This window comes from Struthio camelus, chromosome 2, assembly GCF_040807025.1.
Source record: "Struthio camelus isolate bStrCam1 chromosome 2, bStrCam1.hap1, whole genome shotgun sequence".
NCBI classification, from domain to species: Eukaryota; Metazoa; Chordata; class Aves; order Struthioniformes; family Struthionidae; genus Struthio; species Struthio camelus.
This window is the reverse complement of record NC_090943.1, coordinates 74995896-75014719: the sequence shown is the minus strand read 5'-3', so window position 1 is coordinate 75014719 and position 18824 is coordinate 74995896. Positions and strand designations below refer to the sequence as shown.

Sequence of the window (18824 nt, the reverse complement as noted above, 5' to 3'; positions counted from 1 at the left end):
GGGGCGGGGCGACCGCGGCAGCGGCTGCGGCAGGCCGGCCGTGCGGGCGGCATGGCCGCGGCGCAGGGCGGCGCGGAACGGTACTTTACGCGCTGGTACAAGCCAGGTACCGCGCCGGCCGGGCGGGAGGCGCGGGCTGGTGGCCGTTTTGCCTGTGCAGTCACTGATGTTTATGCCTTTGCAGATGTGAAGGGGCGGCCGTGCGAAGACTTCTGTGTGCTGCAGCACTCTAACAGGCGAGTAGCGGCTCCCGGCGGGCTCTTGGCCCCGCTGTGGGGGGGAGGGGCCGGGCCGGGCCGATCCGACGGGTGCTTTACCTGTGCGCTGTCATAGGGGCCTCCTCGGCCTTGGGCGCGGCTCAGGAGCCGGGCTGGCCGTTACCGATGCGTAAGGGTGCCTTGCGCCGGCCGCTCCTAGCAGTGCTGCGGAGTTGGACCGCCGCAGTGCGAGTAGCTGCCCGGCGTGGCACCCGCGTCCCTGAGGTGGCCCTCTGCTTGGTTGCTCAGCTAAGCGGCTGCCGGGAAACGCGACATCCGCTGAGTGCATGATTTTGCCCCGTCCGGCTCCTGGAGGGCTTTTGCAGTACTATCAATAGGTTTCACTTGGCAATTCAGGCATGCTGTATTAGCCCTCTCTTGACGATAGGCATCTGTGAGCAAATAAGACCTACAATTTTTTTTTTTTTTTAAATTGGGTGAAGTGACATTATGTCCCCTTCTCTAGAGCAGTTCAGGGGCTAGAGCACCTGTCTAGAACTTGGTTTGGTTCTGTATATTCTGACCAAGGACACTGATGTTAACATTGCCCATCCATTCACCCTGATGTCAGCTGTTCTGGACAGGGTATTCATCTGTGTCTTTTAATGCCCAAATACTACTGCTTAAAACAGCTTGAGGTGTATTGAGCATGAAGGGAAGAGCAGGAAACAGCTACCACCTGGTCCCTGGGGCTTTTGGCAGAGGTAGGCTCTGCTCTCTTCCCCAGGAACAGGTTTTCATTATTTATTCCTAATGAAACAGCTTTGACAAGAATAAGAGTAGTTCTTTTTTGAGAAATAATTGATGATGCTTTCTTAGAATATGTTTGACCAACCAGGTCTTTCCATTTTACCTATGCATGCAATGTAGTGAAATGTTTTGTACAAGGAGACATCCAACTCTCCTCACCTTTTTTCCTTGCATTTACAGGACAGCAGCGATTACTACTGTTGTTTATTTGCTTGCTTTTGTGATATCTTAAACTAAGAGGCACAACACTTCAGAAACCTCTTATGTGGGACAGGTGGAAAATATCAGGTGATCCTGGATTTTTCTGTAGAATAGAAGTGACAGAACTCTTACGGTTCCTCTATCCCTCTTTAATTACTACTCCAATAAGAACAGTGGACCTTGAATTGTTTTCCTCTTTTGAGCAGCTCAACAGATTCATACACTTCAAAAAAATGGAGCTATTTGTTAGAGCCCTGCAGTGCTGCTGTTGAGCCCATGTAACCTCTGTTCCTGAAATGGTCCTTAAAGTATCTTCAATATTAGAAGAGTAATTTTTTCAAAAGTCTTTTCAGTAATGATATTTAGAAGCACTCTATTTACCTTGATTCTGGGAAATCAATCAGCTTAATTCAAGCAAACAATTAGCCTTTTCTATTTGATATATCTAAATTGCTTTTAATTGTGCTTTTGTGTTTTCATGTGCTATAGACAGTGAATGCAAGATTAGGAAATGAAATTTCGTACACTCGTAACTGTTGCTTTTATTTTGTGACGTAGCTGGATCAGCTACAATGGAGTCATTTGGAATAAATCATTGACACTGTACCTTGTTTGCTCTGTTAATAAAATACCTTACATCCCCAGCTCCTGCCCCACTGCTCAAGTGTGTTCTAATTGCATTGTGGCTCGATGGCAACTTAAGTTTTTCTAACATGTTCTGCCAGAGACTAACTACTGTCTGCTACAGAAAGAGGCAGCATATCTTTCTTCAAATTGCCTATGTTTTTGAGGCAAGGTTAGAGAGAGGTGTTTGCTGTTGGCCTGTGGCTTATCTGCTTTTATTAAGGATTCAAAAAACAGTGAGAAAGTACTTGATATTAGTTTGGAGCCATCTCTGCTGAAGCTTTCAGAACCTTCTATATTGCTGTTTCATTTTCTAGTGTTTTGGAAACCAAAACTGGAGTACCTATTTAGTATATCTACTGTGAGAGTAACAGGTATGACAACCAGGACAAGAAAGGACACCCTCATGTTTATGCTAAATACTAAACATGCAGTTATTAGTCCTGGTCGCCTAACTGGCAAATACAAATATTTTTATATTAAACTATTGCATATTAGTTTCTAGCCATGGCAGACATAATTCTTATTCTCAAGACACTGTTTGTATTCTTGTTCCCAACATCCTTCCTTGCTTTGAAAGATGTGAGTCTCTTTTGGAGACTCCACTGAATAAACTAGCTCCCAGACTATCATGTACAAGTGTATCAATCTCTTAACTCGGAGCATAGAGATGGAAAGGTTAACTACGATTCAGATCTTGTTCATGGGGGGAAAAGGAAATTAAAAAAAATAGAAACATTTGTTCAAATATCTGTAGGTAAAGGTGATACTGTTACTTGGAATTCTGAAATAGCAGGGCCCTTGGCTTCTTTAGCAGCTTAGCTGAGCGCTGTAAAAATATTTTGCTTACCACAGCTATGCATGGAGCTATGGCTCAGTTTGATATTTCTAAGTAAGTAAGTGATGCAAAATTCTTCTCTGAATTATATATTACCAGGCCTCAGGTGTAATGATTAGATGACAGCCCCAAACCATCATCATCTTAGGAAAAGAAGAGGCTGGAATCAAGAGGCGGTAGCTTCACTGCTATCTTGCCTTAAGCTGCTATGCTTTTCTCCAGAAAGCTGATAGTGGCACATGAGGCATGCTGAAAGTATACACCAGACTCCAGCTCTCTTGCATGGAGTTATGGAGTACCTGCAGGTTACAGATGTGCAGGACAGATCTGACAATGTAAGAAGATCAAAACTATTCAGCATCTAAAGGGAAAGATCAGATTCTGTGCAATTGTTTTCATTGCAGTTAGCCTTCTGTTAACACATAATTCTGGTCCTCAGTTTTTATTTTAAACTGTTCTTGAACAGAAGCATAATTTTATATCTGTTCATTTATTGGCAAGTTCTAAGCAGTACATTATTGTGCATTAAGCCTGGTTCTAAAACAGTGGTGGAGCTAGCCTGATCTTTACAGGTTGGACTTGTTTTAAATTCTGCAGTTTTGTGACAAGAAATAAATAACCTATCTTTAGAAAAACATGAAATACAAACAACAGGTTAGCTGATGCCCAGATCACAGTAGCATTCATCTGCCTTAACTATTCACCCCTAATAGCCCTTATGTTCACCCTTAACTATTTTGAGAAACATTATGTGATTATTACAGACTTTTCCATCAAAAGGACTGTGTGAACATCTGCTTCAGCGATCACAACATAGGTACATTGAGTATGCGCCCATTGGGTAACACAGTGCTATCTTAGGAAGCGTGCTTGCTTTTGACTCCTGTTTAAAAGCTGTGGTTTTGTTTAACTAAGTAGTCTGCTGTTTTTTTGATGCTCCAGTCTAGTATTTCAAAAATAAAGAGATTTATTTATCTTCGCTGTGGATTGCTTTAAGTCAAAGTTCAGTTTTCAACTACATTTGGTACAGCAAACTCTTCAAGTGAGCTGCCCTGAGGAAAATGAGTCTGATTGATTGATTATCATTAATAGAGTGAAATTTTTAAAAGTAGGAAAAGAAAATTTGTCACTCAGCTGCCATCAGTAATTATCATCAGTTTTTCATCATGAGCTCAGGTAAATTGTTTTTTTAAGATTACCCTACTCAACGCCTGTGCTATCACCCAGACCTGGCTGTTCCTGCTGTCTCACTAGGCCTATGCGCATATTCTGTGACTCCTGCTGCAGTAAGTTGAACTATACTTTCTTACTAAACTATAGGGGGAAGAATATTGTGGAAGACTGGGCAGCCAACAATGAAAACCTTACTTCATTTGGGCTTATAGTCTAAAATTCTAGTAGTCAGTATCTTTTTTTTTTTTTTTTTTTTTAAAGTCCTACCAGTAAAGGCAAAGAAAGTTGTGGAGCTTGATGGCATCTTGGAGCACATTAGAGCATGACTTTTCACAAATTCAGTATAATAATTATAACTCTTGTTGCAGAATTTGTGTCATCACCTTGGCAGAAGCCCATCCTCTTCTTCAAAATGGAAAAAAAATTAAAAGCATTAATTACCAAATCAGTGCCAACTGTAGCAGACTTCAAAATAAGGTCTCTGGGAAGTCAAAAAGGGTATGGCCAGTTTTCATATTAACCTCTCAGACTGCCTGAGCCTTTCTGTCCTTTCTAGGATAGAAACTTACTAAGTTACCTTTGCATTTTAATACAGCTCCTCCACAGTTAAGAATTTAGACCATGTAAAGTGTTGTGTTTGACTGTTGCAAGCAAGGTGTGATTGATAGCGCTCATACAACACTGGTGGTTTCCAGTGCTTCTCAAACCAAGGCCGAATGCTGCTTTTAGTCATTTCTTCATAGCATACAGAAGGACGTGAACATCCCTTAATCGATAACTTGTTTCTGACAAAGCAGCAAGGATTCGGATAGTCATCTTTTTTTGTAAAAGATACCTAGAAAAACACACTTAGCAGATGGACTAGTTAAGGATGGGTCTTCAAATATGCCTAGTTAAAACTCATTTTATTAAGTTCAACTGTGTTATATTTTTCTCTTCTACTTGCTGATTTCAATCTGATTAAACTACAAAGCTGTTACTCCACAAGAAAGTTATGACTAGATTTGTAAACTCTTCATAAGCGCTCCTAGTTGATTTGTGCAGGTAACTAAGCTGTCATCTTCCCTTGGGAAGTGTAACTATGTAACTTGCAATGACCTATACCTATTCAGATTCCCTCCTTTGTTCGGAAGCTTACAAATTTCTTATATTGCTGATGGTAACACTTTAAAAAGCCCTATTTAACTCAAAGTAACTTTTTTCAAATGCAGGGAGCTCAGTTTTTAACAGAACTTGCCCCTCTGTGCAGGATATCCTCCTCAGATGGAGAAGAATACACCATCTATAGGTAAGAATTTTCCTCCATTTTCTTCTTACTTTGACATAGTGTGCACTCCTACTGAATCTAAATGCTTTCACAGTTGTATACGAGGGCGACTGATAGAAGTGAATGAAAACATTCTTAATAATCCAGCTATTCTGCAAGAAAAGGTAAGACACTTTCATGCTTTTTATATTCTAATTTTTATTTCACTACTAACTTTAGTCTTACGTTTTAGCCATCAACTGAGGGATACATAGCAGTCGTTCTGCCCAAATTTGAAGAAAGCAAGAGTATAACTCAAGGACTTCTGACGCAGAAGGAGTATGAAGAAGTTTTATTGAAACGTCTTAATTCTTCTTCATGAAATTAAGTATGCAGGTATCATCTGTATTTGATAATAAATGAATGACTTGTATTGTACACTATAACTTACATTATATTGAAAGGCCTAGTGTCTATTTTTAAAAGTGGAATTTAAACACTTGTTTCACACAAGAATAAAATGTTTCAAATAGTTTGTATATTAAAACTTGCTTTCTTTTTCTCTCTCACTTCTAGTATTACAAGTTTTTAAATTAGCATAGAATAGTATGTTGGAGTATTTATGTTCCACAGGTTTCTTTGTTTCTGCTCAGTGCAAGCAGAATACATACAGGAAAACCCCATGATTTAGCTGTCACTTAATTTACCTTAACTAATATTACATGGAGTATGACAAAGGTGACCTGAAGATAAAGTGTAACAGGAGCCTGTGTACAAAGAGCAGATAAACTTGAAAATAAGTATTTCACACCAGGTTATATTTTCATAGCATCCTGAAGTCAAATAATGCCCTTTGTACAGAAGTTTGTCATTATCAGTATCCATTTTTTAAATTCTAAATGATATAACGTAAAGTCTACTACTACTTCATTAGTTCTACATGCAATTCAAATTCTGCTCCATCAGTTTTAATCATAAAGACCTACAACTAAAGATGGTATAAGGAAAAAGGTTTTGAATTGAGAGTATTAATCACTTGGAAATATACTTTTGGGAACATGAATTATGTCAATGAGATTAAAATTCAACATTGCAGATATTGAAAGAATTTTTTTTTTCCCTAGACTACTTCACTGCAGGTATAACTCATAGCTAAGAAATATTTCAGTACTTTAGGCCACAGCCTTTCAGACTGTTTTCCTGATCATGTTTTATCATACATAGACTGAAATAGGCCAGAGATGAGTTTACAAACTTCAGCAGTAGTGTTACATATAGCATATTCAGCGCAAGGTTCTTTATGTAAAATGTCTATTAGCAGCATCTTTGGGTTGAAACATCCATTAAGACATTCATAAGCATTAATTACAAAACCAGTATCAATAGTGAGCATCGGAAATGCATTCACATTATAAAAATACATAACAGACCGACTGGTGGTGTAATTGTTAAGTAACAGGACACATATTAGATGTGACAAAGGTCAACATTTTTAATTCAGATTAACCTGGTTTGACTTTCTATAAAAGAAAGCGATACTGAAACTTCGGAAAGTGTTACTTTCAAATGGAGTTTTATGCATTTCTAAGTGCTGTAATTACTCGCTCTCTAAAAATGTCATATTTGTTATGTGATTTTCTAAAGACTTGATGCCAAACATTTCAGCTGTCCTTTCTGTGTAATGTGCATTTGTACCAGTTCGTACTCTATTCTCTCTCCACGGTGGAGCAGGTTTAAGACAGCCGTTTCCTGCTTTGTTCTGTAAGAGAACAGAGATTATTACTTTTTAAAATAAGATGACTTTTTAAATCTATTTAGTGTTGTGCACATGAATCAACTCACTTTTCTCAGTAATCTGCAGCAAAGTGGAAGAAGTTGGCATAACAGAGTCATCACATTCCTTGTTTTCTGAATGCATGTATCAGCCTAAAAAGACATTACAGTAGAACAACACCACTGATTACTTTTGTTAGGCAGTTGTTTAATAGATGAGATAGATGATGATAATCTATTTCAAGTTTGAATGGGTAATATTTGTCCTTCATAAGTATTTCTCCTTTAACTGAGGTTTTGCCTAGTGTTTTTGAATTTCTCTATATAGTACACTAAAGCAACAGCCTCCCTTCTGTTGACACAAGACTCAAGCTGGGAAGTGGACGAGCATGACACACATCCCAGAAGAACTAACTAATACTGCTAATGAGTTTATAGATGTAAGCCTTACCTCGACATCAGTTACAATAAAAGCTAGCTAAGAGTTAAAGACTTTTGAGTTTAAACCCCAACTCTCAGTATAGGTTACAAGATTGGGCCCTCCAGAAACATTAATTGCAATTTGCTAGTCTTTTACCACTATGTGGCTATAAACAGATGGGAGTTCCCATTTAGTTCCGTGAAAGAGTGCAGCTGTAAGTGGCAGTTATATACATCTTTATTCTGATATTACTCATATTTTTTACAAGTAAACTCTGGACAGTCTAGAACAGACTCTCTACCTTCCAAGAAGCAAGCACGTATTTCAGTAGTAGGGTCTCTGGCATTTGGGATGTATTCTGCTTATGTTAAGCATTAATAACAATAGAATAAAAATTATTACAGTGGTGGTATTATAAATTACCTTAATTAATACTTTCAGCAGTAAAGTCCTTCCTTCGTCACTGGGGTGCACTTAATTATAGTTCAAATTTCACTGAATAAAGTTCTAGTGGATTATAGTAAGATAAATACCATCTGATATTATTCAGCTGAGAATTCTCAGTTGCAGCATGATAAAATTCCAGTAGCGCTTTTCATCTAATGGGTAAGTAAGTCGAAGGAGATGTTGACTTACATTCTTTGACAGAAGTTCTCAGGAATTAAAAGCAATATAAAATAGAGGAAGCCTACAGACACCTTTCCACCTTCAAGAGCAGCTAAGGAAACGTTTCTGTATACTCTCTCACTAACGCTGAAATCCAGAACCCAAGTGCTAATCCTCAATGTTTTTAGCAATAGCAAAGAAAAACTTTATTAATTGTTATACTGATTCTTGGACTTTCAAGTTGGTAAGCTATGAGGTGGGGAAACTCCTCCTTAAAATATAAGCATTTCATCAATATTAATGATACGTCTTTGGCCACAGGGCTAGTTATACAAACTCAGACCATCCGTGCTCCCTAAAGAAAACATTCATATAAACCTGTAAAGTAACACTTACAAGTTACCCCCTGGCAGGTTTCCATGTACGCTAAGTGACAGTGCATCATATTTTTTTCCTCCTGTCAAAATCTCAGCATGACCAAGCATGAGGGAGGCAGAATAAACTTCACTGAAGCCCTTCTCTACTAACAGGAAAAAAATAAGTCCAGTGGTACTACAACAAAAAATAGAACCAAGAAAAGAATACACCTCTGCTGAAGAACTTTTTTCTCCAGGACAAGATAGTGCAATAAATTGCTTGGGTCACAGATACAAATGAGGAATTTCCCAATAGACAAAACATATTTTCGTCAACAGGAACAGTTCTTACTCTTCTGTGTCTACAATACTTGGCATATCAGCTTCTCAAAACATTTTGAAGTGTAAATCGTATTTCAGAAAGGACACAAGTTGAACTAACTTTCTCTTCTACATAAGGAACAGCAACAATGAGATATTGCATAGCAGAAAACAAACACTGCATAGCAGCATAAAATTTTGCATTTGCTTTTTTTTTTTTTTTTTTAAAATGGTCTTCTGTCACCCCAAGACATTGTGTTATCACAAATTGTTTCATAACAGGAATAGAAATCAGTAGGTCATTAGATTTCAAAATAGGTCAGGTCTTGTTTTTGTGATTTTTTTTTTTTTAATCTTACCTTTGTAAATGTAGCACTTTTACCCTGAACAGAAGCTTTAGCTGTAATCTGAAGCTGCTGGCACATAGGGATCAGTTTTTCAGTTTCCAACAGAAGCAATGGTTTACCATCGTCATGTAGCTAAAACGTGTTTCAAGAAGACAGATCTGCTTAGTGTTAAAGACTCCAATTACAAGTTAATGCTTAAAAGCTGGTTGTGTTGTCTCTCCATTATCATTAGTCATAAGGTGATGGACCTCAGGTGACAGTCATAAGGAATAACTATTTGAGTAGTCATACATTACCTGATCAGAAAAGGCATGAAAAGCTGAAGCAAGTTTTGTGCCCTCTGTAGCAAAAATCTGAATGGAGGAAAAGGAGTGTAACAAAATTAACCACAATTAAAGATTAGACTTTTTCTTTTCATTGTTCTTTTAATAAGTGGTATATTATAAAGTAAAAGAGTAGCAGGAAATATTTGCAATAGCTGTATACATTTATAATTAACAAGTCAACATTTCACAGTGACTTCTGAAATACCAAGCTACACTACAGCTGCCATTCTCCCATATAAGCGAATTTAAAGGCTTTCACTTTACATTAAAAAATGTTTTCCAGTTATTTTTTGTAATGGAGCAGTTCACAAAAGTTTTATGGGTGGAAGACACTTGCCATGTTTTTGTATTGTCCTGACAATGGTAACCAGTCTCCTGTTAAACATATGCACGTATCTTAAAATGTCACACTACGTTCCCTTATTTGACCTCTTGGTTTGTATTGTTCAAATTCTTATGTCTTCCTTTCTCATAAGGATACTGCTGCTCGGAGTAGGATAGAGTATCCATTAAACCATAACAGACTGAGCTAAGTAACAAAATGGAGACGCCTAATGCCTTGAAGTCCATCTATATATGCCGTAACAGACATTCAGTTTGGCATTACCACTCCTAACTGGAATCTGTCAAAGTTTAAAGAATGGTGTCTTAATTAAGCTACTATCTGAACACTAGAATGTTAGCTTTCAAGAAGTATACACCAGAGTTCTGCTGCTTAAAAACGACAATTACTAGTTCATTTGTGATATGCTGTACTTATGTGTAAGGGACTGAAGAGTTAAAGATCCAATTTGTTCTTCGTTCAGAGTTCCTAATTCCTATATATATATTTATATAAAAATAATATATTACCTCTGCTTGATGAAATAAATCCTGGGTAGTTTTCAGCAGTCCTTCTCCTCTATAGGAAACAATGAAAACAGACTATATTCCATGTACAGATTGCAGATTATTCTGCCGGCTACTTACATAATTTATAGGCACTCTCTCTCACACACGTGAGCACACACACATATGGTCTGTAAGACCAAAAGGCACGATGCGATCCCTAAATCCTTGTAGCATGTTTTGTACTATACCTCTGTTCGTGATAGGTATGGGTCAAATCTCCTAAATGCTTCTATTAAAATAAATTTGACAGTATAAGTGTTACAAACTACCTTTGCTCAAGTATTTAAAAAGCAATGGTTAAAGCTTTTTCATTAATATAAATATGCATGCTATAATGGCAGCACATTTCCACTAACTAACATTCTATCATTTCCCTTCCACCAAATTTGAAAAGAAGTTTAGACTGAAATATTCTTTGATGTGTGGACTCTGGAAAGGAATCTTATTTATTGGTTAGAAAAAAGGGTAATGTGCTTCCCTTCCCCCTGTGCCAGTAACTAAACCTCTCTTCTCTTCTCAGGTGAAGTCTTTCTGCAACACACAAAAGGAATTGAGAATTACGAGAATGAAAAATAGGGTATGCTACAAACTTACTAGCTGGAGAACACACACACACACACACCCCTTTTGAAAGCAGAAAAACTAAAAGTAAAGACAGTTAAGTACTAATCTTCAATTTCTCATAGTTAACTTTAGTTAACACAGTTAACAGTTACCTTTGAATAGTGTCAGTGCAATGCTTAAAAATGAACACACAAAGGTTAGAGTGAGTAGGGGAACATAGACAGTTCAGTCATTTAACTTGGTAATGCCCAAAGTGCTTTTGCACAAAAACAAAGCCATTTTAAGCATTAACTAAGTATATTTGTTTTACTAATCTACTTAAGCATTTTATACCAAAAAAACAAACAAAAAAAAAACAAAACCCCCCAGAAAACTAGGGTTTTTCCACTTAAGCAGGCATCCACACAACTGGACTATAAGATGTCACTCTTTTAGAGGATATTATGCAAATGCACAACAATAATTTATTATGGGAGCCCCATTTGAAAATTTTATATAAACACCTCAGTGGCTAAAGCACTATTAGGGAATTAGGCAGGAATAGTTCAGTTCTCATCAGCCGAATAAGGATAGAAATCTGTGTCTCTGGCATCCTGGATATTATTCTTACCTAGCAGTCCAGTAGTCTTGCATCAAAAACAACCCTACATTCTTTGAACAAAAAGACTAACCTTGCGTAGGCTAATTTCAGAAGATATCCCTTTCAGAACAGCAAAAATTAGCTCTTCTAATCTACAGTTATAAATCTGTGCTTTAATTCCCTTAGTTTTGAAAACAATCTATGAACATGCTTCTGTAAAATATTTTCCTCATCCAAAGATATTTAAATAGATATTCTGCAACAAAACAGATGTTTAACACTTAAAAAACCCATCTTGTTTTATTATTAAAGAGCTTAAAAGATCACAAGAATTTATAAAGCATAAGGATAGAAATGAAAACTTATTTTTGAAGGTATGCCAACGCTTTTACTCTTCTTATTCCTAACAAATACTTTTAATGCCTCTTCTCTTCACCAAAACATGCTTCATACAGCATAATTACCTGGTAAATAAGTATATGGAGTAGGCCATACTTGACATGCCTTGTACATGTTGCACAATCTTATTCTCCTGATCCTCCCATTTCTCTGTCTCAGAATCCACATCAGATGTGAGCAGAAACAGTTCTAAGCCAAGTTTTGCAATTTTTGCCTGTTCCTGTAAATGGTAAATGTATTTATGACAAGCAAAAAAACATATTCTTCAGTCAAAAGAAAAAATAATTAAAAGATTTGTTACTAAAAAGATGGCATCTTACCTCAGTATCCAATTTGACTGGCTTTAATGCTTTCAGATTTGCATTATGCTTCTGTTTCAAATGAAAAATAACTTTTTTAAATAAAAGGAATTGGTAATAATTTTATTAAGTCATAAGAAATGGCTATATACTCAAAAGTATACTTTGCAGGAACATTTCAATGGCTCAGACGGACTTTTCAGTAGAAGCTGAGCATCTGTTCTGATTTGGTTGTTCTTCTGCAATGGCAGATGGGAGCGTTATCTGTGCCAACAAACACAGTAAAGTTTTAAGGAAAATATCTCTCCCACAGTTCTGAGCCTCAGTGTCTCTTCTCCATTTCCTCACATCTCTTTCTGTTTCCCTCAAAATCCTCAGTAATTCTTAATACAAAATAAACAATCTTAACCAAGGACTACGGCAATAGTTTTTCCATCTGGGATGATACGGCTGTTAACAGGGACTAGATGAATCGACTTCCAAACTGATCTTGGGTTAAACCTGTTGGCGTGATAACATAGGTGGTTCTTTCTGTGTCACCTTGCTGAAATAGCTGGAAATACTCAGACTTCAATCTTTCTATGTGTTTCCCTCCTTTATTTAAGTCCTAAGTATCCAAAAAATATCTGTCTGGCTGCAAGCCAAATCTTGGATCAGATTAAACAATAATTATTGGTTTTATTGGTATGAGTGGAATACCTAATAAGATAAGGTAGAGGTTCCCAACTGCACTGCACATATCCACAGTAATTTAAGAGCTGTTTCAAATCAGTCTGCATGTAACAGAGAGCAGCAGTTCCTGGCCTCAACTTTGTGTGCTGGTGCTGTCACAGTGCAAAAACAGCAGAAACTAATGAATACTGGAGCTACAGTCCACATTCAGAAACTGCACTAGAGTGTGCCAGAATAGGAAGTACAAAGCTGGAATCATAGCTTGTAGAGGTAAGCACTGAGCCATAGGAGGAGGTAGGGTGATGAGCAGTGCAGGACAGAGGACCTTGTTTGAGAATCAGAAACAGCTGCTATTAATGCAAATGAAGATCAGGAATCCCAGGGTGGGGGGGTAGAAGGGTGGGACACAAAACCAAAAAAACAACCACTATTCATTGCGAGTCTGGATAAAATTCTTCTGGGCAAGAATGAAATACTGCTATTCAAGTTCCTACTACAATCTGCTGCCTAGTGTTTAGCTTTAATGGCAGCGACCTCCCTAATTTTTAAAATTTTGAATTCTATGAATGTCTATCCAGATCAGACACTATAATTCTGCATATGTACTAGAAATGTGAGAAGTTGATCTCACAGTAAAAGACTTAGCAAACAGTTTAAGATTTGATGTTTCTAAATCTCATTTAAGTTTGACTGTATTATATATTGCAGATGCAATTCAAGATCTTGCTTTTAAGGTAGTGTCTTTAAACAAACAAACAAAATAAAAAAAAGACACACGCACAACGGAACTTTATTCTGGCTCTCTATATAAATACAAACTTTCGGCTATAACCTATGGCAGATACTTCAGCTGCTGGGTGAAAGGGAATTCAAGAAAACACACACTCTAGAACAAGTAAGTTTCTCATTCCAGAAATAACTAATACTATTCATCCAAATCTTAAGATTTGAAGAAACTTCCAAATATATCGGACTTGTACTTTTCTCCATTCTAATGTTCAGCCATGCTATTGGAATAAGAGAACTAGGAGAATCACATAAGCAGTTACCAGTCTGCTTTTAAAATATGGTTTGACATTAATACTATAAAGAAAAATCTGTATATGCAATTAAGTACAAGTGTGAAACATCACTACTGCACTGTTTACAACTACAACATGGCCTAGCGTGCCATTGATAATGGGGAAGCAGCACAGTCACAATTAAATAGATGTAACAAGAAGCCTTAACTAATTTGATCTACAGGAATAGGTTGGCTTACATGCAGGGATAGCATGGGCATCAGCCAGGCACAGCAGAACTTTGGGGTGGCAGTAGGGAGAAGAGACCATGACAAGAGTCACAACACTGGGAAGAGAAGACAGTCGAGTGAATGAGCACTGGAAGAGGTTGCCCAGAGAGGCTGTGGAGTCTCCTTCACTGAAGATATTCAAAACCTGCCTGGACACGATCCTGGGAAATATGCTCTAGAGGACCCTGCTTGAGCAGGGGGGTTGGACTAGATGATCTCCAGAGGTCCCGTCCAACCTAAACCATTCTGTGATTCTGGGATCCCAAAAGATAACACGTCAGTTAGAAGTTACTCCATGAACAAAAGTTTCATTTCCTATGGATGCAATCTATATTTTCCATCTACTACCAAACTCTCTAATAACCCTAATTCCCCCAATTCTGTGCGTCTTGCAAAGAAAACATAGAAAAAGAAGACCTTTCAGAAGACAGCAAAGCAGAATTGTTTAAATCCTGGGAACAAAAGTTATTAGTGGAAGTGTTTTTAAAAGGCATGTGAATCATTATGTGGAAACCTGGCTTAAACATCTCTTCTTTAAATTTTGGTTCAAGTTCAGAAGCTTTGTCAAGCCACTGAGGGACAAAAAAAAGAACCTATCAAAAGTCACTGAATGATCCGTTTTCCAGTCTCAGTATTTACTTCCACACGTGTGAAATTCACCCACGTTCACCCACCTAACGTTATTTATATTCTGTTTAAATCTATGAATTGTGTTTATAATGAACTGACCTTTTCTCTTTCCCTCTTCATTAAGGGTCAGAAGTATTTTATTGTGTTTGAAGCCACAGAATTGCTTACATGGGAACAAGGAGATGGGTGATTATTTCACACCCAAGCTCCTCAATGCTGTATACTAAGGAAAGAAAGGCAAGGAGAGAAAGAAACAAGCTACAGCTTACAGTACCTTCTAAGATCATTCTTCCCCTCCCTCCTCCCAGTGAAAAGATTTAGTATGTAACAAATGAATTAAATGAATGATCACATTACTAATAGGATTTAGGTGGTTTCCTCACACACAGATGCACTCAGAAAAAATGTAATATTGATTCTAATCGCTAAGGATATTAATTAGCTCACAACTAAACCTTGACATTTGGTGCAGCTTTTTCACTGCATTAAAAACATTGAGGCTCAAACAGGGAAACAAGAATCCATTATTTAAAGAGCATTTCATCACGCTCAGGTGCGGTCATCTGTCCAAAACAGGTCAGCTCAGACAACAACGTAAACAAAATAAGTCCTGGTAATCTTTTTTATTTATTTTACTGTATATTGCAGCAAACACTTACTGTTTCTGCTAGAGATAATGCATTTATTATTATATAGCATGAGAGTAAAGTTTTGTGCACAAAATGTCCTATTATAAAACAAGAATTAAAGTTCACCTACAATCAAAATAAGTGATTGAAGTGAGTTATGTAACTAGTTACCCTAGTTTTCAATGTTTGTTTTTCATTTAAAAAGCTTTAAATTTGACACTGTCAGCCATCCAGTCAACATGCATGTTACCAAGATATGGCTGCATCCTCATCAAGGTGTAATATGGGAAGAAGTCCATTAGCCAGTTAGCATACATGATGCAAATACAACAGTCCCAAAAGCAACTTACCCCTGGTCTGGGCAGTGATAGGTAGACACGCTTCTCTCCTAAGAGGAACACACATATTTATACCAAAATTTGTATGCAGATTTGAATGAATGGGACACATGCCTTGCTTCATCCTTCCTCAAGTTCTGGTACTATAAAAAACAAATTACTTACCTGCAATTCCTCCTTTTTGACTATTACAGAGGTTTTCCACTCTGTCTTAGGCTTCCAGAGATCAGCAAGCCAAGAACTCCTTACTGTTCAGTTTTTAGCTTTCAGTACTGGGAGTTAAGCATAGCTCCTCTTAACAGTTTCACCCACTCACATGAGCTCTAGTCCCTTGCATTGAACCCACAACTAAGTAAAGAGGCTCTCTCTCCAATGACTGAGCCGCTATCACTGCGTGCACTGATTTGGTTGCAAAGTACAGCAAACAGAGCGGTAACTCCGTGTAAGGCTTTTCTCAGTGTCAGTTGAATGGCATAGTATGTGGAATAGGCAAGGCCACTAGTGAGTTACGGAGATTTTTCTAAAAAACACCTATAAAACTCTTATGTACACTATATTTTATAAAGAAAAAAAAAAAGCATTTTACATGCTTATTAGATTTCTTATATTCCCAGAGGCCTCAGTTATTTCAGTCTGAGCAAGAGATAGGAAGAAAAAAAAAATCCCTTTAGGTATTTTCTAGAAGTGCATAAGAAAAGATTACTGGTAAAAAGGGAAACAGTGCCTGGACTAGTAGCCAAGAGTTACCAGAAGACTTAAACATCTATAAAGACTTATATTTATTACAACAAAGTCAGGAGAGGAAAGTCCATCAAATTAAAAAAAAAAAAAAACACACACACAAAAACAAACACTAAGAGCTACTGAAAAATGGACTTTACCCTAAAGCAACAAGGGGCCACTACAGGGGACATCAGTACCATGCATCATCTCTGTGCAAACATCTGGACAAAACAGAAGACAAGCAACAAACCCCTCGAGGATTGTTGTTTCCTCCTGTTGTATCAATTTCTAAGGAAATCCCATTCTGAATCTTCAGAAGACGGTTCTGTTGTGCACTGATGATTTTTGGAACTATGCTGTCTCCCATCATAAGCTCTATGCTGACACAATGGACTTTTTTTTTTTTTTTTAATTTTTCAGCAAGCTGGTAACTGTCTCTTGACCCTGAGAAGTATGGCAGTTTGAATTCTATTTTCCCAAGTTCACTTCTTCTTTCTCCTCTCCAGAAGTTTTAAAGTTTTACAAGAAGGGAAGTGAGCTATCAAGCTCTCTCTCTATTTTTTTTCAGGATGTAGAGTTATTCAGATATTAATTGCCTAAACACTCATCCAAGTGCAGACTTCTCAATAAGGACTGATAGAAAGTAAATTACAAAGAATATGTTCTCAATGACTACATGTCAAGACATCAGCTAATCAGCCACAGTACTTTGAAGAAAGCATATAAGAAGTACCAGGAACAAAAGCTAACTCATAATTTTAAAATACTGTAGCATAAAAGAAGTTCTTTTATGCTATGTCAAAACTTGCTGTACTATATATACAAAAAAAAAAATAGAAGTTTAAACCCAGAAAGCTTTGTGATCAGAAGAAACAGAATACAACTGCATACTTAGGGGACCACCCCATTACAAAAAATATGAGTAATAAAAATTATCCTTATCCAAGTGGAAAGAGGAATGAACGAAAATAAGAAAAGAGTTTGCTTTTGCTCTTCTGGCAATTGACATTATGTTGCTTTGCAAGATTTAATTGCTGACTATATTCAAAAAAAGGAAGGACCAGGCTATTTATTGCTTGGAAGAAGTGCAAAGAACAAAAAAGATGAGGGCTTAACTACCAGGACTTCTGTGAGGCAAAAAGCAGGGAATAAAATGGAGTTCCCAGGCTATCATGTAATGGAACCTAAAGATCCAACAGCAAGAATTATAAGCATGTCTTCCTTTGTTGTAAAGGTAGGTGAAGTTACACAAAAACTCACTGGACCCACAAATACCATGCATTTTAAAAGCAAAGATCAGTTCAAGCCAGAGATGAGTAGTTTCTGATGAAGATGGATTATCTACATCCACATAACCACATAATTTAATTCCATTGATGGAATACACATTTTTCCAGCTATTTAATTTTAATGTTTTGGAAGTCAGATTTTGGCTAAAACAGCAAAAGACTTTTTCTGCTGTGTTACAATCTTCCTTTTATTTCTTCCAGTCTGCCTTCTGTTTCCCTAATGTGTTTTCCCTAATGTTTTCCCTCTCTTTTTTAATTTTTACTATTTCACTCTCTATCTTCCAACTCTACTTACCACACTTCTGCTTTCTAAGAGTTCTAGATGTGTTTTCCCCCCCCACCTCACCCCATTCTCTATTTTAATTTATTTAAATCCTGCTTTTGACCTTATTTCTTATCTCACACTAGAATGTCTTCATCCCTGCTCCTTCCTTCTTTCTAGAATTCTACTTTCCCAATTCTAAAATTATGACCTGCACCTTCTATCCATCCACTATGGTCCTCCCAAATCCTAACAATCAATCAATTTTTTCAAATCAAGTAGGCAAAACAAAAAAAGAAGGATAGAAAAGGAATTTATCCTTGCAAGTTATTATAACACTGAAGAGCAAGTTACAAGGGAGTCATCAAGGGGATTATTCACATTCTTGTCCAACATGTTGAAACCAGAAAGACAGAAGAAAGAAAAAGATTGGCTGGCACCCAAATGATTGGATAGTGTCCTCAATGAAAGATACTTTCATTAGGTGATTGACTGCAAAATGCAAGAGATTCAAAGTTAAGTATCTAACTTAAAATAGTAATTTTAGGCTTTCTGTATAGTCAGTGGAGAGCAAATAGGCACCTCCACTAGCTTAACCAAATCACTAAATTTACCTAAACCACTCTTCAGAAGTGCCAGTCTCTCTCTCCTTAGACTTCAGGAGGGAGCTCAGACAACACACTTAACTTTTCATAAACATTAACATTATGCAGAATGGGCACTATTGCATTAAACAGTGTTTAAGGATTAAGAAAAACAAGTCCAACTCTACCTCACTCAACAGGTCTGCACAGCATTAAGAGGTGTTCAGAATACGTATGAAGGCTACTTCTCTGTGCAGTGCACACGCATACAAGCACACACACATACTCCCCCATGTGCACACACACACACAGAACCCAAGACGAGCCCAATTCAAACTAAGCATAAAATGGTGTAATCCCATTAAAACTGAACAAAATACTGACTTACTTCAAAGCTAAATTTGACTCCCTATCCATGTAAATTTTGAACCTCA

General features: G+C 37.3%; 2 protein-coding genes across 5 annotated transcripts in view; one reads left to right on the top strand and one right to left on the bottom strand.

Annotated features, from left to right (window-relative positions):
• The first annotated feature begins 1 nt into the window (after window position 1).
• On the top strand, window positions 2-5658 carry ABITRAM (actin binding transcription modulator). The gene is made up of 6 exons (XM_068936310.1): window positions 2-106; window positions 185-236; window positions 4212-4341; window positions 5055-5131; window positions 5205-5274; window positions 5343-5658. The coding sequence occupies exons 1-6, from the start codon at window positions 52-54 to the stop codon at window positions 5469-5471; spliced, it is 513 nt and encodes a 170-aa protein (XP_068792411.1). The 5' UTR covers window positions 2-51; the 3' UTR covers window positions 5472-5658.
• CTNNAL1 (catenin alpha like 1) overlaps window positions 5427-18824 on the bottom strand; it is a 60465-nt gene continuing 47067 nt past the window's right edge. For all 4 annotated transcript variants that reach the window (XM_009682474.2, XM_068936301.1, XM_068936300.1 and 1 more), the window contains 8 exons: window positions 15545-15582; window positions 11994-12044; window positions 11739-11893; window positions 10092-10140; window positions 9210-9266; window positions 8926-9045; window positions 6932-7015; window positions 5427-6848 (listed from right to left, as the gene is read on the bottom strand). In XM_009682474.2, coding sequence (XP_009680769.1) covers window positions 6687-6848; window positions 6932-7015; window positions 8926-9045; window positions 9210-9266; window positions 10092-10140; window positions 11739-11893; window positions 11994-12044; window positions 15545-15582 — 716 coding nt within the window. In that variant the 3' untranslated portion in view covers window positions 5427-6686. The remainder of the gene's footprint in view (window positions 6849-6931; window positions 7016-8925; window positions 9046-9209; window positions 9267-10091; window positions 10141-11738; window positions 11894-11993; window positions 12045-15544; window positions 15583-18824) is intronic.